Source organism: Charadrius vociferus, unplaced genomic scaffold (assembly GCF_000708025.1).
Source record: "Charadrius vociferus isolate BGI_N301 unplaced genomic scaffold, ASM70802v2 scaffold142, whole genome shotgun sequence".
NCBI lineage: Eukaryota > Metazoa > Chordata > Aves > Charadriiformes > Charadriidae > Charadrius > Charadrius vociferus.
The window spans coordinates 420,962-447,456 of record NW_009647025.1 but is presented as its reverse complement, the minus strand read 5'-3'; the positions used below and the strand labels follow the sequence as shown (position 1 = coordinate 447,456).

At 46.0% G+C, this 26,495-nt stretch overlaps 2 protein-coding genes across 2 annotated transcripts in view; one reads left to right on the top strand and one right to left on the bottom strand.

Annotated features, from left to right (window-relative positions):
• LOC104295736 (solute carrier family 22 member 2-like) overlaps positions 1-7,407 on the top strand; it is an 11,510-nt gene extending 4,103 nt beyond the window's left edge. Inside the window, exons 4-11 of the mRNA XM_009895515.1 lie at positions 2,137-2,305; positions 3,212-3,326; positions 3,432-3,538; positions 3,648-3,862; positions 4,302-4,410; positions 5,504-5,616; positions 6,671-6,770; positions 7,269-7,407. Of these exons, the coding sequence (XP_009893817.1) occupies positions 2,137-2,305; positions 3,212-3,326; positions 3,432-3,538; positions 3,648-3,862; positions 4,302-4,410; positions 5,504-5,616; positions 6,671-6,770; positions 7,269-7,335 (995 nt within the window). The 3' untranslated portion in view covers positions 7,336-7,407. The remainder of the gene's footprint in view (positions 1-2,136; positions 2,306-3,211; positions 3,327-3,431; positions 3,539-3,647; positions 3,863-4,301; positions 4,411-5,503; positions 5,617-6,670; positions 6,771-7,268) is intronic.
• Positions 7,408-10,478: 3,071 nt separating this feature from the next.
• SLC22A2 (solute carrier family 22 (organic cation transporter), member 2) lies at positions 10,479-24,667 on the bottom strand. Its single transcript, XM_009895534.1, has 11 exons — positions 24,308-24,667; positions 22,685-22,788; positions 19,270-19,424; positions 18,299-18,467; positions 17,338-17,452; positions 16,683-16,789; positions 16,302-16,516; positions 14,302-14,410; positions 13,504-13,616; positions 11,951-12,050; positions 10,479-10,545 (listed from the first exon to the last, which is right to left on the bottom strand). Exons 1-11 carry the CDS (start codon positions 24,665-24,667, stop codon positions 10,479-10,481), a joined length of 1,614 nt encoding a protein of 537 aa, XP_009893836.1.
• Between the last annotated feature and the right edge of the window lie 1,828 nt (positions 24,668-26,495).

Below are 26,495 nucleotides of genomic sequence, written 5' to 3'. Positions count from 1 at the left end.
GGATGGGATACCAACCCACAACAAAAAACCCAAAACCTTGAACAAAAACTATTTTAAAAATGCCTCTCATGGTGTTTTATCAAGGAGCTTTCTTCCTCTTTGACTTCTCAGGATATTTTTCAAACACTGTCATTAGGGAGAAGCAACAGTAGCCTTCAAAGCTCAGGCAAGCAGTGGTATATGAGGACTGTTACTTCAAGATAGGCTTTCCCCTGTGGTGCAGCTCCCATGTGGACATCTGAGCTCCTCTCCCTCCCCTCTGTCACTGGCTGGGGAAGGCGATGGCCCTGGGGCAGACCACAGCCGCTCCAGCCCAGTCGCAGACGGGGTGATGAGAGAGCAGGCCATTAAAGAAGTAGGCAGAGGGCGGGGAACATTGGAGGCATTTTTATGACACAAAGATCATTAAAGGGCAAACAGAGGCTTTACAGCCTAAAAATAACTGAAGAACAGCATGTACTTGCTGAGAAAAAGACAAACTGTTTGGGTATCTGTGTACTTGTCTGAGTGGTGGCCAACCCGGGGGATTGTGGAGCGATGCGAGGAGTCGGACTGAGCTGATGCCTCTCTAAGTGCTTTGCATAGATCGGGTCTGGTGGTGAAGCACGGCTCCGTGGCGGCAGGGTTGGGGCCAGCTCAGGACCACTTTCTGGTGTGTGTGGAGCTGTCTGGGAATTCTTGGGCTTCTCTGGTGTGGAGTTCAGGGTCTTGTCAAAAATACCCAAAACCAAGTCATCACCAAAGCAGCAAATTAAATATTTTAAATGCTGCCCAATAGACCCTTATCTGGATTAAAATGTCAGGTGGCTCTACCAAATAGCTCAGAGTGATCTAGTTCACTGTGATAGTGGAAAAAATTGTAAATGTTAACACCCTAAACTTCTGTTAAGTCTTTTAGTGGGGACATCTTGCTAATGCAGTTGTCCAGATGTTTGGTATAAATAAAACAAAAACATCTACCCCGCAGTCCAGACCATCTTCTGCCAAGACACGATTGTTCCTTCCTGTGCATATTCTAGATGCCTGCTTGGCCTCTTAAATCATTTCTGTGCAGAAATGAATTCTCCATCACCTCTTCTGGGGATCTTTATGCCATTTTTGAGCATAAAATCCCTATCAGGACAATGACTTGCCCTATCCTGATATTTTCACTCAGTTACACCTCGTTACTTCTGGATTCTCCTTGAAACTCTTCCGTGAGAGAGAAGTCACCCAGAGTCAGCCCCAAAGCCCCTTTAAACTTGTATCCTCTTGCTAAGGGTGGCCAATTCTGAATGCCCAGGGAAGGATACAAGGACAGAGCAACCTTGTCGTGCTCTCCTAGGATACTTCTCTACCCTTCAGTTACTTTTGGCTCAGTCCTACTGAGCCTGAGGAGCTATCTTTGTGCATCGTTTGGCCAAGCAGTATTAACTAATTCGTGGCCCCAAAACACAGTACTTCCTTCAGCTGCTAAATAACCGCTTTCTGTTCTTTTTTTAATTTGTGTGCTTTCTTGAAATCACACAACCGGATGCAAAATTTTGAGTGTGCTTGTGCCTGCCTGCTGGAATTGTTACTTTTAGCTCTGTATCAACAAGACTTAACCTGTGGGTCTGTCCTGTGATGTGCAGTTGCAAAACACAGATGAGTGGTGAAGCCATCCCGTCCAGGCAGCTGTATGCCATCCTGTGGTACAAGCATTTCTTATATACACAGAGTGAGATGCAGGCTGAAAGGCTGCACTTAAAAAATAAAATATGATGTTTTGTTATTGGGTTGGAGACATTACATATGTTGGCGTTAGATTTTTATAACAATATCCATCTGTGCACTTCGAGGAATGTTTGATTTACTCGGAGATTTCCACGACAGAGGACAGCACTGGATGCCTTAGGCCAGTGTAAGAGCAGGAGCAGTGTTTTCTCCTCTGCTGAGGGCTTGGATGACAGATAAGCAAATGTTCCTCTGCGAGCACCAGGGGATTTTAGTCCTGAGGCTTTATTCCAGGAAGCCCAGGATTACCGAATTACCGAGACAGTTTCTTTAGGTCATTAACGCAGCATTGGTCTTCCAGCATCCCCGCAGAGCAAGTTACTGCTGTGCTGAGCAGTAATGGCTGAGCTCTCATTCACCTTTCTCTGTACACGTTTGCAGTGACAGAAGTTGTCGGTCCACAGTACCGGAGGATGGTGGGCATCCTCTACCAGACGGCCTTCTCCGTTGGGCTCCTGGTCTTTGATGCCATCGCTTATGCCATCCCTCACTGGCGGTGGCTGCAGCTCACCGTCACCCTGCCAAGCTGCTTCTTCCTGCTCTACTACTGGTAAATGGGCTTTTGTTGTACCTCTGCCCACCACCCAAAAAAACAGCTGCTTTTCCCTCCCAGGGCTTGATACTGAGGGAGATTTGGCGCTGCTTTTCGGTTGTGTGTGCAAAGAAGAGACACAGCATAAAAGCAGAGGGAAATAGAGCCCCTCAGCAACTGAGACTTCATTGCATCTTAGCCTGTGTGCTGCCCTGACCTCTGTTTAAAAGAAAGACCACTTTGAAAAACACTTGGGGAGAGTGGTTTATATTATCTTCACTAAGCATTCCATAAAGGAAAAGAAATGCCTTGACATAGTTTAGTGGATTCTACACTGAAAAGATGGTTATTGTGAGACTGATGAATGCTAACATGATTGTAACAGGTTATTTACGTGTTTGTTTAAGGAAGGAAAGTTGCAGCTTTGTGTGGTCCGACCAAAAGAAGGCATGGGGGTTCACCTTTATTTTGAATTCTCTCCTTTCTTTGATTGATATTTTTCAGTTTGAGTGCTTTGATTTGAAACTTGTCTGGATGGGTCCAGAGGATAGAAATAGTAGAAAGAGATTCATTGTCCATTTTTATGAATTGGTAAGCCAGTTCTAGCTTGTTTACTTCTTCTTAACCTGTGATGGCACAACTGGAAAATACTCCCAGTGCCACAGTTTGTGGTGAACAGGCTGAATAAAATGATAGCACTGCTCTTGTTCAAATCCCTTCCCTGATTTATCTTTAATAAACTCATCTCTGACTAAAGCCTCTACCACAACTGCTGCTCTTCCCATTTCAGGAGCAGGATATACTACTTTTCCTGATGGGGGGCGGGGAGGGGGCAATGGAGAAACACACACAAAAAAAACCAAACAAAGAAGCATGATGTGAGCTTTATGTTTTGGTATATAATAGCATCCACTCACATTGTAGGTGCCTCCCAGAGTCTCCCAGGTGGTTGATCTCTCAAGGAAAAAATGACAAAGCTATGAAAATTGTCAGTGATATGGCTAAAAAAAATCGGAAAAAGATGCCTTCCCATTTTGAGGTGAGCTCAGGGTTTGCTTGTGCATGTAAGCAAGCATCTTGATAATCCCTTCCATCAGTTCCTCCCAGCAGAAACTTACCATACTTTGTACTGGCTCTTCTGCAGGACGTGAAATTTGAAGAGGAAGATGGCGGAAAGCAGAGTCCTTCCCTCATCGACCTTGTCAGGACACCACAGATGAGAAAAAACACATTCATTTTGATGTACAACTGGTAAGAAGATAATGTTGGAGAGCTGTTTTTGGAGCTCTGGTTACAAAGGCTTCAGCAGGACACAGACCTCGGTCCCCTGACTAACGAAGCTGGGATGCTCTTTGCCTAGGTTCACAAGCTCCGTCCTCTACCAGGGGCTCATCATGCACATGGGAGTAGCTGCTGGGAACATGTATCTGGATTTCCTCTATTCTGCGCTTGTTGAGTTCCCAGCTGCCTTCTTCATCATTGTCACCATCGACCGCGTTGGCCGTCGTTACCCCTGGGCTGCGGCAAACCTGGTGGCTGGGGCCGCCTGCCTTGTCACGGCCCTGATCCCAGAAGGTGAGTCGCCTGCATGGGGCCACGTGGTGGCTTCGTACACCGGTGTTGCCCCCTGGGAACAGCACCCACCTCTCCCTTCCTTTGCTCGGGGTCCAGCCCCCAGGTCTGCAAACCCACACCTGCTGTAGGGTGCTGCCTCCCTGATTTTAGTAGCGGTCCTCCTGCTGCAGAAGTATAATGAGGTTGATTTGTAGCACTGACAATAATAAATCTCAAAGCATCTGGAGTCCCCTGTGCCGTTCTGGGAGTGTCCCCATGACACAGCTCATGCGGTGCTGGCTGTTCCCATTCCCTCAATCACACAGGTGAAACAAAGCCCCTTAAAAATGCCAAGTGAGATGGGATCAGAGGTCCCCCCTAAAACAATGCTGGTGTATTAACTAACTCCTGCTCAATTGCTGGGATACTTCTAAAGGTGTTGAATGCATTTTATTTGCAGACATACATTGGCTAAAAGTGATTGCTGCTTGCATCGGGAGAATGGGAATCACAATGGCTTTTGAGATGGTTTGCTTTGTAAACACTGAACTGTATCCGACGTACATCAGGTAGGTGCATCCTCCTCCCCATTGGCATTTGGCCTAGAAACAAATAGTTGAGTCCATTACTCAGGGACATAATGAGTAGTTACATTTTATGCTAAACTGAGTTATCCTCAAATGCTTCAGAACTACACAGGTGCTGTTGAACATAAAGTAGGTGGAGCATAAGTAAAATGCTTTAAATGCATGAAGACAGCAAACGTACTTTAAAGCAGATAAAAACTCACGTGACTGAAATAAAGGTAAAAGTGGAGACAACCAGGGTGGATGAGGGTTCTAAAGTCCCACATAGTTCTTGGATTTGCATTTTGTTTCAAACAAAATAACTTTTAAATGGATCAGTCCAGAGTGGAGTCTACTCCGGAGAATGTGTGTTAACTCAAGCCCTTCACCTTCGGACTGGATTTTTTCCCTATCTGTAGGTGTGTTGCAGAGTGAATGGCTCAGAAATAGATATGTGCGCTGCAGAAAAGTCTACATCCTGGGAGTTAATTCTTCTTCAAAGTTTCTTCTTTCTACCCAGTGACTGTAGGCCGTGGCCTGCAGAGACGATGTTTGCACTGACCAGATGAATCTTACTCCTACTTTCTTCACTGGGGAGACACTGATTGTATGAAGCTACACAACATATGAAATTATGAGACCCTATTATTCTTATTCTCTATCCATAATGAATATAGTGAAGTTTTAAATTTTATTAATGGTATATGACAAACAGAAGAATTGTTTGCCACCTCTTGCACTAGGTCACCTCAGATGCACTGAAACTAATGCTTTTACACTTTTACTGTATCCAGAGACTCCCCACAGAGACTTTGGGCCTGATTCGCCTTTATCTTTAACCTTAGGAATTTGGTTACACCTGTGAAAATACAGATATACTCTCCTGATCCTATTTGCTAAACCTTTTATTCTTGCAACACTTAGGTCTAAATAACTCCTGGATTGGCCCACCAGTGGAAAACTAGGACTTTGCAAACTATTTTGTCATTTTGTGGTCTGCTGAGCTGCATGGCCTGTGCAAGGGTCAGAACTGTGATCCGTGCCCTTCCATCCACAGTACTGTGACGCTAACGTGATCCCTTTGCTGTTGAACCAGGAACCTTGGGGTGATGGTCTGCTCTTCCTTGTGCGATGTTGGTGGAGTCATTGTCCCATTCATTGTCTACAGACTGGTGGAAGTCTGGCATGATCTGCCACTGATAGTCTTCAGTAAGTGCCACCTTATGCCCCAGTTTCAAAAGGAGGGAAAAGCAGTTGAGGCAGTTGCCTCAAATTCAGCAGAAGCCCCTTCCCATCTACAAAAGCCATCGCCTTCAGTTTATAACAACCTGGATCTTGTTTATGCATTCACGTCTCCTTTGGCCTTATGATTGTTCCTTGCATTTTAAAGGAAGCCAGAGGTGAATACACGTTCAACAGATGGCAAAGAGCTGAGCAATGTTCTAATGTTTTGAAGAGACTAATATCTTGATGAATTCAAATCTGGTCAATTACTGCTCTCCTGTGAGGTATTTTTCCTCAGTCCAGGAGCCAAAACCCTAGAATTTAATATAATTGCCTGTTTAATGGTGTACAAGTGTGGCTGTTATACTTCAGCTTTTCTGACAGTCTGTTAAATGGCTGTTCTCCAGCATTTTAGAAAGAGGTTGGTAAATAAATGCAAGATGAGTGTTTGCAGACTAGTGACCTGAACTCTCAGGTCAGGGTTTGCAAAACTTTTCTGAACCTTTAGATCAGCACACTATTTATAGAAAAATGTCTCAAATGGCAACATGCAGTTTTTAACAGAAAACATGTGTGGGAGGGTGCTTGGTAGACTTAAAATATAGACACCAAATGTGTACAAAGTGAGTAAAAGAAATTATCTGGGGAGAAGTTAATCCCATTGCATAGGAGAGAATACTTTGTGTATGTATTTTCTAAATCTTGTTATGTAAATAGCAGAAAAATTGAATCAGTTGGCTGACAAACGGTCAGACTAGAAAGGATTCTTTCCTCTTTACAGTTGTCTGTCCAGCCTGAGATGTTGTAGTCCAGTGCAAAATTCACAATTGAACTTGACTTATTGCTGTCTCCACGTGGCTGCCACATCTTCCAGAGGTGGTATGCTGGTTTTGCATATAGAGCCTTAATGTGCACGTTTTGTATGAAGAACAAAATAAAATGCCATTTGAGTCCTTTTGTGCCAGGCAGTAGAAAGTTGTGTATATGCTGGAAATGGGTATATGCTAACAGGCTCTTTGTGCATCTGTTTGATTTGAAGCTGTCCTTGGTTTGATTGCGGGTGGATTGGTGTTGCTTCTGCCTGAAACTAAAGGAAGAGTTTTGCCTGAGACTGTTGAGGATGTTGAAAACTTTCACCGGTGAGTCAGGATGATGTACTATTAGCAGTTTTCACTTGAAATTGTGTAAAATCCCTGCCCAGAGCTCCTTGGGGAAGCCCAGGGGTTACATGGCTGCCTCCCATGCTTCCAAGAAGTTGCTAGTTAATTCTCAGACTCTAGCTGGAGGGATTTTCTTTTTACTGCTTGTCTACCTACGCATCTGAAAACAAAAAGCATAGGCCTTTACTGTCCTGTGAATAGCTGCACTAGTCTATCAAACCTGCTGCACCACTATTATAAATGGGTTTTGTGCATAAAAACCCTAACTGATCTTGTGGAACAGAAAAGGGCGTTCTTGATAGCTGCTACTCATGTGGTGAGTGAAGCACCAGTATGTACTGAGGAGCCAGAGCAAATCTAAAGGATTTGAGGATTAACTGCTCATTTTCTCTGGGGAAGAGGCAGGGCAAGTGATGGACTTGAAGTTAAGTTGAACACTATTCCTGGTTTGCTGCTCATGTTTTATTATTCTTGCAGGCAAAGTGCTCCAAAGGCCAGAAAGATCTATCTCCATGTCCAAACAACTGAAGTAGCACGTGACTGAAGAAGGCATAACTCTCTCTGGGTAGCCTGCTTTAAGAAACTAGCATGGAAAGGCAAACTGGAATAAATACTCTCTCCTGTCTTGCCTCTTTTTTTTGTCTGCCTATCCTTTATTTACAATGTTGGGGGTTTCCGATTCGATTGTCCCTATTGGTGCCAAGCTGCTCCCCTGCCTGTACGCTATAATATAAATATGTTTCAGAGCTGGGAACTCTTTGTACCAGCCGTGTGGACCTCAACATGGGGCAGATCTTAACTTGGTGATAGTGGGGTCCACCCCAACTAAACTTTATAAGCCTCCACGAAGTTGGACTTTATTGTTTTGCAGGGGCAGCATAATAAAACAGAGGTTTACTTCTGTTATGGAGCTGAGATGACTAGAAACCTCATGCCGTCTTGGTACAATTTACAACATTAATGCACAGAGATGGGCCCAACCCAACCTCATGAAGTTCAACAAGGCCAAGTGCAAGGTCCTACATCTGGGTCAGGGCAATCCCAAGCACAAAACAGGCTTGGCAGGGAATGGCTGGAGAGCAGCCCTGAAGAGAAGGACCCGTGTGTGCTGATTGACCAGAAGCTCAGCATGAGCCAGCAATGTGCAATTGCAGCCCAGAAGGCCAACCGTATCCTGGGCTGTATCAAAAGAAGCATGGCCAGCAGGACAAGGGAGATGATTTTGCCCCTCTACTCCACTCTGGTGAGACCCCACCTGGAGTACTGCATCCAGCTCTGGAGTCCTCAACATAAGAAAGACATGGACCTGCTGGAACGTGTCCAGAGGAGAGCCACGAGGATGATCCGAGGGCTGGAGCACCTCTCCTATGAGGAGAGGCTGAGAGAGCTGGGGCTGTTCAGCCTGGAGAAGAGAAGGCTCCAGGGAGATCTTATTGCGGCCTTCCAGTACCTAAAGGGGCCTACAGGAGAGCTGGGGAAGGACTTTTTACTAGGGCATGTGGTGACAGGACGAGGGGGAATGGCTATAAAATAGAAGAGGGCAGGTTTAGATTAAATATTCGGAAGAAATTTTTCACTTTGAGGGTGGTAAGGCACTGGAACAGGTTGCCCAGAGAGGTTGTTGAGGCCCTATCCCTGGAGGTGGCCAGGACGTCAGGCTGGACGTGGCCTTAGGCAACCTGGTCTAGTTGGAGGTGTCCCTGCCCATGGCAGGGGGGTTGGAACTTGATGATCACTTCAAGGTCCTTTTCAACTTAAACCATTCTACGAATTGGCAGAAAATCACATCCTACAGGCTAGTACAAAGCTCATGTTGTTTCCAGCTCCCCTGTTTATTGCGTGATCAAAACAATGCATGTGCTAGATTTGATTTGCAACTTCCTCCAATCCTATCCCTACTGTATGGCACTGTGTCATCCTACATTCTGTAAATGTTTTAAAACACGAAGAAGCTGGGCCTCTTCCCAGAACTGGGACTGGTCAGGAGGCAAACCCAAATCCAGAGAATATGCACAAGTTGATGACTATGATGTGAATCACACTTTAAGTGCTTCCTAAGAGCTGTGGAGAGGACCTTTCAACCTTCAAAACCACTAGAGCAATGATTTTCCTGCATGTTATTGAGGGAGACTTACTCAGAAAGCCGTATCCTTTATTTGGCTCATCTTCCCTCCTCCCCCTGCCTCAGTCTTTGTCCCTTACAGCTATTTCAAAGTTTGTCTGTGCAAAACCCCAAACTCATGGCATTAGGAAAACAATCATGCATAAACACAAACATGAATTTGCTTTAAAGTGCAGGGCACTGTGTCCTCTTATTGTTCATGCCACTCACAGTGGCTATCTGTGATGGGGTTTTCTCCCCCTGCTCTGTCACTGGTGCCTAATGATGTTGTAGTTGCACACAGCCTCCCACATCATGAGGCTTTGCTGCCTCCAGCTCCTTTTTCCCTTCCTTTTTGTCTTCCAGCTTGCTTAATATCCGGTCAAATTCTAGGATACCAAAGCTTAAATCCAGACTGGGCTTAGAAGTACTTTTTTTTTTTGTACTTATTTCTCTGGAAGAAGAAGAGCAAACTGGGAGGGAAGAGGGGGGACCTCTGGATGCCCTGGGCTCCCCAAGCGTAGTCTGCAGTGGCGGTGCTTGCTGCTGGGCAGCAGGAGCTGTCTCACAAAGCTGACCTGCTGGGCATCAGGAGCCATAGACTGACAGATTTTAAGGTGTATAGGGGGAATTGTGACAGTAAATTGGTTACTGTCTATATACTTGCTTTTGTGCAGAGTCAGTTGTAGCTGGGAGGAGGTGAGCTGAGCTCATGAATGCACTCCTGCTGGGTGCGAGCAGCCCGAAGAGATTTTTAGTTTTATCACAAGCAGAAGAAAGTGTTCCTTCATGAGTTTCCCACTCACACTGTACGAGTTGTTACTGCCGATGTCCTGGGATGCCAGAAGCATGAATGTGTTCAGAAGGCAAATAGAAAAATTTGTGGAAGGATGGCCCATGAGGGCCAGAAGCAGAAATGCAGGCAGACAACCTCTAGCTTGGGAAGTCCCCAAGCCATAGACTGCTGGCAGCTGGGAGAGTGCAATGGGGAAAAGGTTACTGTGTTGGCCTGGCTCATCCTCTGCATGTGGGATCGAGGGCTGCGTTTGCTATGGCTGCTCTGCTGGCCCACTTCTGCCCCTCTGCCCTAAGAAAGCCAGATATGGGGCAAAACAGGTCCTTGAGGTCCTTGAAGAGTGTCCAAAGAAGGGCAACAAAACTGGTGAAGCATCTAGAGCACAAGTCTTAAGAGGAGCAGCTGAGGAAACTGGATTTGTTCAGTGTGGAGAAAAGGAGACTTGGGGGCACCTTCTTGCTCTCTGCAACTACATGAAAGGAGGTTGTAGTGAGGTGGGGGTCAGTCTCTTCTCCTAAGTCACAAGTGATAAGACAAGAGGAAATGGCCTGAAGTTGCACCAGGGGACGTTTAGATTGCATATTAGGAAAAATTTCTTCACCAAAAGGGTTATAAAACATTGGAACAGGATGCCCAAGAAATGGTTGAGTCACCATCCCTGAAGGTATTTAAAAGACGTGTAGATGTGGTGCTTAGGGACGTGGTTTAGTGGTAGACTTGGCAGTGCTAGGTTAACCAGTTGACTTGGTGATCTTAAAGGTCTTTTCCAACCTAAATGATTCCATGATTCTTACTTGGGGGCAGCTTCGGAGGTCAGAACATGGAGATAAATCATTTTTTCTATGCTTCTCTCTTGCCTGTGGAAGGAAAGGTGAAAAGGCAGATGATGCTCCTGGTGGCTAGTAGCATGATCCGCCAAATAATCTATATGCTTACATTCATTGAAAACTAAGTTTAATGGCTGTCTCACTGGCAATTTTTCAAATGAGGTTAGATTATTTTGAAGAGCAGCAGAATAAGGTGTAAATTGGAGACTATCTCTGGCCTCGTTGCAGCTGCTTTGCTGTCTGGAAATCCTATCGTAATGGTAGCACTAGTAACTTCAAATCTGACATTTCCTACCATAAAAATTATTATTCTAGGTGGTTTCTAAAGTAATGTCTGGGGGTGTGGTTGTGTGTATGGACTTCCTAACTTTTGCCAGAGGCAACATCTCCATGCTCTACCCTGTGCTATGTTGCTAACTCTTTCTGGCCAGGCTGGCTTGTTTTCCTCCCACAGCCCATTTTTTACCAGGCCAAGTCTCTTTTGGCTCCATATCTGCTTCAGTAAATCTGAGTGGCTCCTTCAGTGCCTGTGGAGCTGTACCCTCACCCTGGGAGCTGCTCTAGCAGGCGCGAGTTGTGCCAGAAGAAGAAAGCACTGAAATCACAGGACATCCCCTGCTTTGCTCCCCAAATTTAAAACCACGCTTCAGCCAGCTTTGTCCTCATCGAATGTGAGCATCTCTGGGGACATCAGCAGTCCACTCGCTGGCACAGCTGCATATGGGAGGTGAGACTGGGGTGGTGAGCACACCTGGGCCCATGGGGGTTGCAGCTGGCAGGCAAGGATGCATAGATGGGACTGTTAAGTTTTCAGGAGGATGGTGTGACCAAGGGTTGTGTTTCCCGGCTCTGCTTTGCACAGGTACAACAGCCAACTTGAGTAGGGTTCCAATGCCATCAACCTGCTTGCCTTTCCCTGAGGAGCCGTGCCTTCGTCCCTCTGCCTCACCTTCCCTGGGCAGGTAGGATGGCTGAACGAGCTGCTAAAAGCTCATACCGCCATGCCAAGGTGCTCTCCTGCTCCAAAGCTACCTTTGGCTGCTGGCAGCAGCCAGCTGTGGCAAGGAGGACACATTTCCCCATGCTGACAGACACTTGTCAAGGCAGAGCGGCTGTATGTGCTGCTTAAGGAGCCACCAAAGCCCAGATCGATGCTTTTCAGTTGGCCTGTGAAACCACCCTCCACACCTTCTCTTATTGTCTGGCTCCTGCCTAAGGTATTAGTAGATTCTGGTCAGATCATACAGGAGGGTCCAGAGCCTGATATTGCTACCAAGGATGAGTTACCCACCAGCCATCCGCTGTATTTGCATGTCTACAACAAAACCCAACAGATTCTCAGAGATGTACAATAAATATTTTGGTGTTTTTTAGCAGATTTTGCATATGTAAAGGAGAGTTTCTCTGCTCTGCATGAGGATGCTTAATGCCACACCTGTGCAGATTTTCAGCATCTTCAATTGTCTCAGGCAAAGCCTTTCCCTTCATCTCAGGTAAGAGCAAAACCAAGCCGCCGTCGATTAAAATAATCACAGCTGCAAACACAGAACAAGGATCACAAAGGCAACACAATGGTCATAGAATCATAGAATGGTTTAGGTTGGAAAGGACCTTAAAGATCATCGAGTTCCAACCCCCCTGCCATGGGCAGGGACACCTCCAACTAGACCAGGTTGCCCAAGGCCACGTCCAGCCTGGCCTTAAACACCTCCAGGGATGGGGCCTCAACAACCTCTCTGGGTAACCTGTTCCAGTGCCTTACCACCCTCAAAGTGAAAAATTTCTTCCGAATATTTAATCTAAACCTGCCCTCTTCTAGTTTATAGCCATTCCCCCTCGTCCTGTCACCACATGTCCTAGTAAAAAGTCCTTCCCCAGCTCTCCTGTAGGCCCCTTTAGGTACTGGAAGGCCGCAATAAGATCTCCCCGGAGCCTTCTCTTCTCCAGGCTGAACAGCCCCAGCTCTCTCAGCCTCTCCTCATAGGAGAGGTGCTCCAGCCCTCGGATCATCCTCGTGGCTCTCCTCTGGACACGTTCCAGCAGGTCCATGTCTTTCTTATGTTGAGGACTCCAGAGCTGGTAGTTCTCATTGAGACACAGCTGCCCCAACAATTGAATAAGGACTCCTCAAAGTGATAATAATGCTTGGCTTTTTTATCTACATAATTCTCATTTTTCAGAGTAATTGTTGATATTTCTGAGGTGCATCTGGGGCCTAGAAAGCCATCCTGGGTCACAGACCCACAGCTGGTCTGGCTCCCTTGCTTTGTGCCCACAATGCAAAAGAAACAGGTTTTGGCTGTGATTGTCCAGCTGGTATGGGATTAGGGTGACACTAGCTAGCTGTCATTCCCACTTTTGGTTAGATTAGGACATGCATGACAGTTTGCTACCAGCCCACCTGGCCAATTTCACCTTCTGATTAGTTTTAGACCCTGTTATGACCATGGTCAGGGCAGGCGGTGCACGCAGGCACACCGATTTGAATATGTGTAGTAGCAGATGTTCAAGGCAGCCCTTTTTTAGGATAACAGCCCTAACATTAGGGCTAACATGCTGCTTTGCCATCCTAAATTGCCATGGGATCCTTGACAGAATGGGCCCCCTGAGGTGCCAGCAAGAGGTGGAGTGGCCCTCTTATGTAGGGAGATATGAGGCCACCCTGCTCAGATCTCAGATCCCGTAACCACCCTGCAGATGAGAGGGCCAGAACCCAAAGGCGTTCCTCCCTTGGGAAGGGCTCAGCAGTCAAAGCTTGAAAGAGCTGTCCCAAAAACATGGGATCCTCTCTGCTGAAGAAAAGGGTAAGAGGTGACTGTGCTACAGCTTCCAAACACCCAGATGAAACAGACTTATCAAGCTGTATCTTATATGTGTACAAGCGTTTATATACATCTCTCTAAATATCTTTTTTAAAGGCAGGACATAGATCACTAAACTCATCCAATCTAGGCTGTGGCCAACCGATCTGTGTCACAGCTCTCTTACCAAAGACGACCAGGGGCAGCTCATGCCAGAGCTCTGCGAGTCTGTACACAAGGAAGGGTGTTATGATCCCACCAAGGTCGCACATGGACGAGCAGACGAGGACTCCCAGGTTCCTGCAAAGCCCAAGCACACACACGTGCACACACATGCCCACACACATGTCACCAGCTCTGCGTCGTCCAGCTCTGCATCCCAGCACCCTGGCAGGACCCACAAGGGTTCTCCCACCCCTGCTGCCGGGATGAGCAGGTCAGCACCCCATCCAGGGGATTTGCAGCTGATGGGAGGAGGGATGGGCCATGAGCCTCAGAAAGGAAAAGACACATAATGCCCTGAGGCTTAGAAAGGCCTGGCCCCCACCTTGGTGAACATAATCAAGAGAGCACAGACAGAGCATTCTTCTGTGGAGAAATACCACGAGAAAGTTAGACAAGGCAAGACATTAAGACTAGACCAGTATTGGAGTAGAGATGCTAATGAGCATTTGACTTCTGGTTCACTGAACTGCAGTAGAAGGGGAGCCTGGAGGGTGTCTGGAAAGGTTTCTTACACGTCCCCTCAGGAACCTCCTGCCTCAGTGTTGGGGGAAGGCGCTTTGGCCAGGGAAGGTGGTGGGTTTCTGCTGCATCACCCAGCAGCTCTCCTGCACCTTTGCAAGATGTATTTTATAGATGCAAGCTCCTTTTCCAGGGCAGTGCATGAGCCACAGGATCCCCAGGTGCATCCACAGCCTTGAGGCGGCCTCTCGCAGAGAAACTCCCAAAGCTGTTACCAACCAATAGAAGATGGTGCACTTACCTGAGAAATGTTGGATACAGCTCAGGATTTACCACACAAATAATTTCGTAGCACATTGTAATTCCCATCCTGCCCAAGCAAGCTGCACTCATTTTAAGCCAATAAAGAGCTGGAAAGACATTGTGCACGTTAAGGTTGGAATACAAAACTATATTTTTTTTCTGCTTTTGACATAAAACAACATTAAAGCTTTAATCTAAAGAAACAGTAAGTTTGCTGTCATGAAAAGTCAAGAGGACAGCACAATGATGGTGTTCCATTTCACTCAATACGTATTTATAATGCAATTGTCTTGTGATTCAAGCAAATAACCAAGACTTGAGACTTTGCTAGGTTGCTGTCACAGCAAGAATAAATCAATGATACAGACTAGTTTGGGTTATCCAGTACCTTAACCAGAAGCTTAGGCAAGACCCCATTTCTTGCTTGCAATAAAACTTATCGGAGGGCAGCTGCGTTATTTGGTAGTTGATATCTGCTTATCAGCAAGATACTCTGTACTTTTGCACAGAGGCTTTTGATGGCTTCCAGGCTGGGACAAGTTTGTATTGCCTCCCTGTCTCTCAGTGCGTGCTCTCCAATTGCTTTCACATCTGGAGCTACAGATGTTTGCTGCAAATAAATGAATATCCCAGCCTTGCACGTAGAGTCAGTCCAGGACACCTCTGTGTGCCACATGGGCTTTTAGATCCCAAACTGACCTTGGATCATGACTTCAGATGTTTCAACTATTAGCACACATGGAGCATTGAGTTTCTCCCTTCTTCAGCCAGCTGAGGGGTGCATCAAGCCCTGGGAGGTATTTTATTCACCCATGTCTGCCTCCCCAGAGCCGAGACACCAGCCACTGGGGCATGCAGCTCGCAGCAATTGCAGCTGTGGGAGTCCCAGGGCCATCCCTGCCTCCCCAACGGGGCTCTGCCCGCCACGTTGCCCCTGCAGAGATGTCCTGGGTGAAAAACAGCCCTTTTCTGAAGGGTTGGACCTTGGGCTATGGGCTCTGAAGGTGGCTCAGCTCGGGGCTGGAGGTGCCAATGCAGGCAAGCGGGGAGAACTGAGGTCTCTGCTGGTGGGTGCTGCTGCCAAGCCTGGCAGGGTGTTAAACCACGGGCTGAGCTGGGTCGGCAGCAGCAGCATCTTCACCAGTCGTGCCTGTCCCCGGTGCAAGGCGCTCACCCACGTCCTGGCGCAGGCTGCAGGGCTGAGGGACTACCACCCCTGCGCTCCCCCAGCAAAGCCCAGGGGTCCCTGGCATAGCCCCTGCCCTCCCCAGGCTCCTGTTAAATTCAGTTTCCATTGTCTGGACACTTTGGGTTTTTTGCCTATGACATTTTTCTGCAACGTTTTATGGTTTTGTCCTTGTCCCCCTGTGAACTGATAGTTGTTTGGCACTGTTATGTCTGTGGTTTTGGTCTAGTTGTATTCCAAAAAGAAAAAGGAAAGATGTTTCATTCAGTGGCCCTTAAGGGACACGTTGCTTTGAGATTATGGCCTTGGAGCAAACATTCAGCTAAACAAAAGCCAAGTGTCCGTCACTGTGGTTGCTCAACATCCTACATTCATGGCAGCAGCACTGTTGATGGCAGAAAACACTTACTGTACCCAGATGGTGTTTAAGTGTGTGTGTGTGCCCATACGTTTTTCCTTTTTTGAAACAGAAAACATGGGGATCTTTGGATGAAAATCCTGAATTATTGATTCAAATCTAAATTTCAGGCCAGACAAAAATTGTGGACTTAACATGGCATGCTTCATGATTTAGCACCTGCAGACTTGCCATCTGATTTGATGCCATTTTGGAAATGTAATTCACCCCATTTCTCCAGCCTCTCATCAGCTGGTAGAAATGCTGATGGGGCGACATATGTGAACTTTCATGGTATTGGCCTTCACAGTACTGACATGGGCCAGGTCACAGCAAGGATTGTTGTCCATTTTCCAGGGCAATAGCCAAGAGACAGGGAGAGAACCAATTTACAGAGGAGGTTTGCATGACTCACTGACTGGGACTAACGCCGTAACGAGGCAAGCAACACCTGTCATCATGTTTGCTGCAGCCCAGGGGTAGCGACGGCCAATGCGATCCAGTGTTAGCATGAGGATGAAGGCGGCTGGGAACTCGAAGAGAGCTGAATAGAGGAAATCCAGATACATATTCCCAGCGGCTATTCCCATGTGCATGATGAGCCCCTGGTAGAGGACGGAGCTCGTGAACCTGTGCCGAGTACAGGGTGCAAATGAAGCCAAACCCTTTGAGAGAGAGTTTATGCAAAGAACTGAGATTTGCAGCTGGTCAGGAGCAAAACAGGCTTAAATCAATGATGACGATTTAAGGCAGGGAATGACAAACCTCCATTTGGGCTGCAAGAACCTTCCCTTACCAACTGTACATCAAAATGAACGTGTGTTTTCTGATCTGAGGTGTCCTAACCAGGTCTAGAAATGAAGGTTTCAGCTTTTCTCCATCTTCTTCTTCAGAGTTGAGATTCTGGGAGCACAAATGACAGAAAGACAAGAGATTACAGAGGGCAGGGAAGAGGGTGGTGAGAACTGCAATGAATGTTTTCCTCTGGATTAATGGGAGGATGAGGGTTTTGATTTGCCGGTTAAGTAACTGAGCAAAAATTGACTTCTCCAATGTTTTGAGGAAAAGAAACGTGAAAATTTATATAGACAGTCTTCATGTCTGTGCAGCCGTGTGTGTGACACTGTTCCATGGCATGAAGCAGCATTTAAAAACAAAAAATAAATAAGGATGTTCTGGAATTTTCAGTCATGAGATTTGGCGAGTTTACTGTTAATTGATACTACTTAAAGGATGAATTTTTCTTGTCTACTGGCTATTTTTGCAAGCCATAAATGCTCTGCAAGGGTCCTAGGCAGTCAGAGAGAGGAAAGCTCGCTTGCCTTTGCTTTAGGGAACTGCAGTGCTTTTGATCACCAGTCTGCTCTCTACTCTAAACCCATAACAATCCTAAATTCATAGCATTGTTTTCCCCAAAGTTTGCATATACTCAGCAAATGCAGTGCAGTCACCTGGAAAGAGAGGGGTAGCTTCTTCTTATTTCCCTTGGCGATGCGCTTAATAACTTCCATAGCTTTCTCATTTTGCTTTCGAGCTATTAGCCACCTGGGAGACTCAGGCAGACACCTGCAACACACGTAAGCATGACAGCTATGGGGAAGCAGAAGGCACGTTACTGGTACACAGAAAATTAAAATGGAACTGAGTTTCTCAAGCTAGGATCCTATGGTGTGTCAAATATCCACGGGCCACATTGAACTCACTGGTAGCTGTGGCTGTCAATGATTGCACTCTGATTTGTGTTCCTCTTGAATGACAACATAGCCTGATTTTTTTTTTTTTATTTTTTTTTTAAGGTTAAAACCAGTTTATCGTAGTTTGGAAATATTAGTCTGAGATAAATTCTCTTGATGTGTTTTAGAGGTGGCGAATAGTTTGTGGATAAAAAAAAGAAGAGCTGTAAGCCTGATCCTGAAGCTCTCCCATGTTAAAAATAACCTTTAAAAAAAAGACCAAACAAGAAGACCATCCTGAATCTGCTCCCTGATTTGGTTATGGAATTTTCTAAGGAACATTTTCACTCAATTTTTTAACAAAGAGTCAACAAAAGTCTGTTGATTACATTAAAAAAAAAAGGGCAATTTTAATCAATGAGTAGAAAACCTCACTTCTCACAGTAAATCAAGTACTGTTCAAGAAATAACGATTTACTATTTTGTGATGGATGGCAAGGACTCCAAACACAGAAGCATCACAACATGTTGCAGGTAGTCCCTTGCTCTTCGGTGATTCAGACTAAACCCTTGGGCAGAGGGAACGGAAAAATGCCAGATCTCATCCAATATCGTCTCGGAAATCCTACGTGTAACGCTATGGCTGATCCCTACAGAGATGCTGCAGCTCTCTGATACAGTCCCCTGTTTTCATTGTTGTGGCTTGGTGTTGCTGGGAGCTATAAGAACGGGCACTTACCAATAGTAGAGCAGGAAGAAGAAACTGGGCAGTGTCACCGCGAGCTGGAGCCACCTCCAGTGCGGAAGCGCGTAAGCCACAGCGGTGAGGACGAGGAGTCCCAGGGTGAAGGCAAGCTGGTAAATGATGCCCACTGACCTCCGGTAGTTTGAGCCAACAAATTCTGCAACTGCAAAGACAAGTTGTAGGAGCAAAAATAAATTGATTTGGGGAGCTGGGGGGAACGTAACTCCTGCCAGCGAAAACCACGCGGAGTCCCTGTGCTTTGCCGTGCCCTTGTGTTGTGGTGCACGGGTGTGGATTTGGATGGGAAAGCAGAGCAGGTCTGGGTCTCTGGTGTAAATCACAGGGAAAGTCCCAACCCTTCCTCCTCCACCGGTCAGCTGGGGACTTGGCCCCTGCCTTCAAGGGTGTCAGGCCCTTGCCCATCAACATGGGGCAAAGGTTGCTTTCTTCCTCCCACTCCTTCTAGCTAAGAACTAAATGGGAAAATAAAATAAACAGCTGTCACTTGCCTCCATCTCCCTCCTCCCATAGAGCTTGGGAACAGAGCCTCCCTACCCACCAAGCATGTGAAACAGCACAGCAAAAAATGGTTTTGGCACCAGGGCTGTGAAATACAAGTGTTATCTCTCACAGCACCACTTGCTGCCTTTCCCAGAAAAGTGTCATACATCTTTGCAGTGTTTTCAATTAGTTGTTGTCCCTAGACCTTGTCCTTCCTTTTTCGTGTGTGCCTTTCCAGGCACGAATGCTCCCTAGTTTTCAGAGCTGCCTCCTAATTATTCAGTTGATGTCTATGAGCCGGTGCAAGCTTGGGTCACAAACACCTGCATATAAGCAAAGAGGTGCAATTTGGGTGTAAATAGCACAGTGTCACCATCTGCTCTTGGCATGGCACCAGCGTGGGTCAGCCCTGCTGCTAAATAGGGGGTTCCTGCCCAGAAAGTGTAATTGCAAGCTGCCGTAACTGAGGACGTAGCCTGTCAGCCAGCCCCCCTTGCTGACCAGCCCCTGTATCAGCCGGAAGATCACTGTCCAGGTGTAGCTCGGCGCAAAGGCCATGAGAACCCCCGAGACCGCATTGATGAGGACTGTGACCAGGAGGCAGAGTTTGCGGCCAAACCTGCAGAGGGAAAGAAGAAAAGAGAAGAAAGATGCTCAGCTGCTGGCAGGGTAGGGTAGCAAACCAAAGGGTTTGAAGAGGCTGGAGATGGTCCTTGTCCTCCTCTTCTCTGTTCGTTTTGAGTAGGAGTCTGTATCTGCTACTCCCATTGCAACATTTTTCATCTCAATGGAAACTCAGGGGACTCCTCTGACCTCTGCTTTCGGGTCGTTGCTCACTTCTGGTTAATGACTTCGCTAATGAGTTCAAGAAATGCTCTGATATGGCTCTTCAGCCCATCTTTCAAAGCTGCAATAGCTTTTGAATGGGGATCTTGTTCGGTAACTTCACCTATTTTCTCATCAACTTTGACTGACTATTGAGACTTGAAGAGGGTTTTGTGCATCACTGTTATTTGTCATTTCCTGTGACTCACTGATAGTCAGAAATAAATTGTTTCCAAAAGAAACAAGCTTAATTGAACACTGGAAAGGCATTTGTTTTCTAGCTGACAGAGATATATATTCAGTTAGAAGTATGATTTATACAGCCCATTTAATTAGTCAATGTCCACTCACAAAAATAGCATGATAATAAATGCCAGCCAAAATAAATGTCTTCTGTTCTCCACAATAACATCAGCAGATCCCATCGCTCAAACTTTCTTCCTGTCATGAGCCTGACATACAGACATTTTTTACTTGCTTTAGAGTCCAGCCCAAGAGAGCCTCATCAGACCACAAGAGGAGCCCTCTCCTGCAAAGGCCCTTTCCCAGTGCCTCAGCTCTAAATGGCAGAGGTGCAAGTGCTGCATGTTAGCACAGACCTCGGGAGCTGTCTAGGGCAGCAGGCGTGCCATTTCCAAGACAGTTATGACTCTCAAATGTCAAAGTCAGCACCTGGGTGGGTGCCCAGAGACTGATCAAGTAAATGAGTAGGTCTAATCCCTCAGAGAGAAGTACATTTTGAAAGAACTTATGAAACCTCCCCTGAAGGACCCAAAATGTTTGCAGGAGTTGTCCCAAGTACAGTGGGTTGCAGCAATCTCATGCAAGGGAAAACCAGTGCTCCAGCTGCACTCAGGCCATCTGACAGGAAGAGGATGGGTATCTCAAATCCAGGAAACACAAAATTCATGGGACTTTTCCCCATTTCCTCTACTAACTTTGAGGCCCTAAACACATCACTAAGCATGGGATTTTGTTTTGCTCTTGGGTGCTTGCAGTGCTTTAGGACCACGTAGAACTGGGGCAGGATGGCAGAAAGCAGAGCAGTAGAAAAACCCTTGATGCATGACATGCGTGTGCATTATCTTAGCAGCAATGATATTCTATTCCCTCACATCTTTTCATACTTTTGCTTGATAATAAGCTTTGGTGAAAAGATGCTTCAATATTTTGTCACGGAGAGAAAGCATTTCAGAGATAATTGGCTGTGGGTTTGGGAGCTCCGATTTCTGTTGGCTCGCACAGCCATAAACTGCCAAGAAATGCCTTTGCCAGTTACATTTATTGTTTAATCCATCTCTGCATCTCTGTGCTGAAAAGCTGATCTGAAGATTGGTGCCTCTGATGGTCATGAGATCTGCTCACTGCTGTTTCATGTCCTGTTATGCCTGAATGAGTGGCTCATATGTATCCCCTCCTTTGCTCCCAATGAGCTGTGCATCATTATCCAAGCATCAGTTCTGGAAAAAAGGACGTAATTCAGACTGGCCAGAAAAAAAGAATTCAAGTTTAAGGAAAGAGAAGATGAGAAGTTGACATACATTTCTGATGCAAAAAAGAAACCAAGATCTTTCAAGATGCATGTGAAGAAAAGCAAAAATTGGCATAGGTATGTCAACCTTTGTTCTTAAATCAGACAGGGGACTCCAGCCCAAGACTGAAGATTGTATGTAGGATCTTTGTGGTACTGCTGTAGCCATTTGATGTCTTTCACCTGAGAGAGCTTTCTGCCAAAGTTGTAGCCTCACACAAGATGTGGCCAGAAAGAATTACTTTGAAAAATCACTATCTTCTGATAACAAATCCCTTTAAGCAGAAAGCTTCCAACATGGTCTGGTTCACTGACAGTAAGATAATGGTTTATTGAGGACTGGAAAGTGGTCTGTCCAATCTGTCCATAGGTGAACTTCTTCACAAGCAGATTTGTCTGTGTGGAGGGACAGGTTGGGGTTAGCTGGGTCTGTGGCAGCCTCTTTCCCCACAAAGGTGGTGTACACAACCTAACTGACAACGTGTTTGCCTGCAACGAAACATGGGAGTGGGGACTAATGAGACAAACACAGTCCCATCCTTATTTTGTGACACTGCAGAAGTACTATGGGGGATGGCTGTGCCCCCTTCCCATACAGCTTTCCCTGTGGAGAAGAGGGAAAGTGAAGAGAATGGTGGCAATATCTGTCGAACAGAGGTGATTCTGAGGCCTAATCAGCATGGGAGGAAGAAGCTATTGCCCATCAGTGCTCTTGTATGTTCTCAGAATACAAGGAAAAAACCCCATTCTCCAAGACAAACTGACTCTACAGAAGGGTTGTTTACCCCATGTTACCTTCACCTCTCCAAATTCCAGTCTTAGCCTCTTTTACCATCTTACTGAAAAACTTGGTAAACACCCACAGGAACATCAGCGACAAAGCATTAGATTTGCTTAGAGTCTAACCCCTCAAAAACCTCAGTGGGCAGATCTATGGCATGATGACGTTGTAATGGAAAAGAGAAGGTGAGGGACAATAAGGTCTAGATCCAGTTACATACAGTGCCAACTGACAAAAAGGGGGACCAAAGAAAATTTAAGAAGGAGCAACTTCTTCTATTTATGTAACTGAGAAAAACAATTCTATTTTGAAACTGATTTATGTCCATCTGGATGCTGTTAAAATTAACGTGAAACAAATTTATCATGAAGATGGGCAAATAGCTCTTGGTGCGTGAGTTAAAATTTCATCTCAAACTCTGAGCTCTCATTGCAGTTTGCCACTGTGAAAGAAAACAAAATCTCTTTAGTTGTGAATGTGCAGATTCCCCATGGAGCCACTGAGAGGCTGTAACAGTGGAGCAACACCATGGCATTTCCATGGATGCCTGGATCACAACGGCCTTTGAAAGCCAGGGCTTAGGAACCGCCATCTACTCCTTTGTAAGTGACACATGGGCCTTTTGGATCAAGGTTTAAATGCATTAATTTCCTCTTTGAATCATCAATGTTGTTCAGTGACGTGCAGAAAGCAGATAACCAGAGGAAACAGTTCATCTCGCACCTGTCTACATACTACCTACCTGTCTGCTATGTAGCCAATGCTCATGGAGCCAATAAAAAACCCAGCATTCACACACGACTGGAAGAGGTCCAGCTTCCAGGCGTCCTCACATACCAGGTTAAACTGCAAAGGCAACCACAATCAGATGAGCAGGAACATTCAACACAAACCATGGCTTCCTGAGGATGGATAATGGAAGGAAACCAATGACACACAACGAGAAAACAGGCTCCAGAAAAGAAACTCTCTAATCTCTCAAACTGACATCTGCAATACATCTTGTCCAGATTTTCCCAAACTTCATGGAAAAGTTACACCCTGGAAAATGATTGCACAATGACACACAAGGAGAGTGAGAAAGGGAGAGGAACTTTGAATGAACAAACTAGAAAGTTCAGAAAAATCTCACCCTCTCCTCCCCACCCATCTGCTTCAAAATTGGAGGATGCTTGGAACATTGTTTCCAGCCTTCCTAGATGCCAAGGCCTCTCTCTAACTGTGTTTTATTTTGCTGCATGAAAGCAGTTCCAGGTGTGAGAGGTGGCAGGGCTGCCATGAGCCCTGCCAGAGAGGAGCCAAGAGATGGCTGTCCCACTCCTCATTAGCGCTGGCACCACTCCCAGAATTTGGTTGATTTTTCTCTGCAGTGAGCCGGTACTCTGTAACTTGCTCGTGATTTACAATTAACAGGTTACCAACGCGCACCCAGTGAGGGGACAAGGCCGTGCTGGTGTTAACTTCTCTACAGCTGGAAATATTAATTCAGGTGTAACTAGACTTCAGCCCAGAAAGAAGCATGAATGCGTCTGGCTGCTTATTTAACCTCTTTCTAACACAGACAAGTTTGCTGAGGCCGTACCAATCAGCTCAGATCAGTTTCGCTGGCTCGACTGATGCAGAGGACGACTGGGAGTGCTCTTCTCTGCCCCAACCCCACTGTCCCAAGGGAAAGTGAGGTGGAATTGCTTTGTAATGTGATAGCGAAGCAAGGGAATATGAATATTCTGCCTGAGGAAGTCGTAAAGTATCTAGCATTGCAGTTTTTTAAGCACAGGTTACAGAAACATCTGCTAGGTATTGTTTAGGTATAGTTAATACAGATTTGGGACGGGAGAAGAAGTAGAAGAGTTCTCTGTGGAGGTCCTTCCTATGCTTCAGGTCACTGTAGTGACTGTAGTGGCTTTTAGACTGTTGCACTGATTTGCACAGTTTTTCACGTTCTAAACTATCTGGTTTAGGTAGTGTAAGTTGGAAGAAAAGACCGCTGCTGTTGCTAACTCATTATCTGACAAATTTAGCCCTGTCTTCTACTTCTTGATCATTGCATGTGAGTATGTTTAGATTATCACCCAAATGTGCAGTTCCTCGTTTGGGCTACGGGTTGCTACCCTCAATTTGGTAACTGAAATACTGAATTATGGGAATAGCTGTTGTCCGATTGATGGCAAGCTTGTCGTGTTATCCTCCCAGGAAAAGCAGTCATTTCCCACTATTTTCCATATAAATCTTTGCTCTTAAGTCCCTAGCAAGTTCTGATATTCACAATTTATCAGCAGTCAGGCTCAGGCTGTGCACCAAAAGCAATCTTCTTGCTTCAAGGTGTGTAAGGAAGAGTAATTTTTCTGGACAAACTGTGTCTTACCTCAGTCACGAGAGAGGTCCCCAGGGAGTCGTAGACCCAGCCGTCCTGGCAGGGACCAAGGGGGACAGCGCTCCGGTAGTTCCCCCGTTCCCTCCTGCGCCGGCTGCTGAAACTGGTCCCATGGCCACCCCAGTTGGGAACCGTGTGATTCAGCTGCTCCTCCAGGCTCCAGCCACACCGCTGGCTCAGCTCAGCCACCCCGGGGCTGAAGCAGCGATGCTCGGGGGTGAATCCCAGGAAAAAAATCCCCACATAAATGGGAACAAAGGCAGCAGAAAGCAGGCATAAGACAAAGAGGGCTTGTTTCTGAAAGAAGTCAAATTCTCCTATCTGCTCTAAAATATCATCCAGGGTTGGCATCTTTGTATGTTGCAACTCATTAAAGTATCTAACTTAGATACTTTCCAGGGCTTTGCCCTTCACTGCATGCTTAAATAACAGCCGAAGTGTTTGCTCAAACCTCACAAACAAATAATTAATTAACTTTGTCAATTGTCAAGCCATGCATCGCAACCTTTGTTTCCCAAATGCCATTTCTAAACAAACTTGGTCTCTCTTTTTTTTGGCCTCTGTTGTTGTTTTGTTTTGTATATGACACGCTTGAAATACAAGAGCTATAGTCTTAGATTATGGCCCTTTCAGTCTGTCACTGAGAGTCTATCAGTACACAGTATGGGGTAGGAGATAATTCCTTTGTCCAGTATTTTCAGAGGCCATAAATATTATGAAACCAATGTTGTCCTCTCTCTCATATATATATACAACTGAAGAACTTTTTACTCAAATTACACCGAATATAGATGATTACTTGCATGCTGCTTTGGGAGTGTAGAAGACAACACAGAGAAGACACAACAGGGCAAATTTCTTTTGGACACCTAATAGTTAAACAATAGTGTTGTGCCCCAAATAGGAAGCAGACCAGTGGCTGCAGTACAAGTTGGCTCTTTGGAGTCAGAGGTGCCCAGACCAAATTTGCAGATGTTCACATGTGGCTGCCCCATGCCTGAGGAGCTGAGAGTGGCCCCAAGACCCGTCACCAGCCCTCCCATGCCCACCCTGCCCTCTGCCTCCTGCTCTGCACCCTGGGGAGGTGGTGGGCAGAGGCTGCCATAAGCAACAGCCTTGTCTCACGAACTCTTTACAACTATTTCACGTGAATTTATTAGACAATGCTAATGTGTGGATGTGTGCTTAAGCAACGGAGACATCCTCAGCCTCTTTGACTGAGGGGGATGATTTATGTCATGTTCCTATAGCCGCGGTTGTGTAAGGTCCTTTCCTGTTGTTCCCTGTTTGCCTGCCCTGTAAACAATTTACTTGTGTCGAATAATGAAAGCAATGATGGAGGACTGGAAGAGGTTCAGTTCAGCTGAACATCAAAACTCTGGATTTGGACAAAAAAGATCTATGGGCAAAGATTTCTGCCTGCAAATTTTCTAAAGATAGGTCTTATTACCCCTCTTTCTGAGCCAGACTGTAATGACTTTGTAGCTTGTTTCGAGCTTCTGAAGGGAATCCCTGAGCAGGCTGCTGTCACTCAGTTAATTTCCCCCTGAGGAGCACTCGGTGACCTCTCTGAGTTTTATGAAGCACAAAACTAAACAATGAACCTTGGAGGAAAACAGAGGTGATAAGTAACGTGATATTTTAAAGGGCTATTATTAACAAGCCCTGTTGAGTTACAATGACCAGCATACCTAGGAACTGTCATGAATCACAAATGGGACTGCTACTTTGCAATAAACATCTTTCGCAGCCAAGAAGAGACCAGACCTTTGATCGTTTACAACTAAACTGTTACCTATCTCTATTCAGGTCTGGTTTACATCAGGAGAGAATGGGCTATTCCCCCTATTAATGCTCCAGGAGCTCACCGCACCACCGGCTATTAAATCTCGCACCCGCCTGCACACAGACTGCTCAGCCAGTGCACATATTTAATGCATTTGTTAACAACTAAAACCTGGATTGGCCAAACCTGCATCTGGGTCCTGCATCTGGGGAGGAAAAATGCTAGGCAGCAGTATAGGTTAGGGGTGGACCTGCTGGGAACTAGCTCTGAGGAGAAGGATTTGGGGGTCCTGGTAGATAGTAAATTGTCAATGAGCCAGCAGTGTGCCCTTGTCGCCAAAAAGGCCAATGGAATCCTGGGCTGCATAGGGAAGAGTGTGACCAGTAGGTCGAG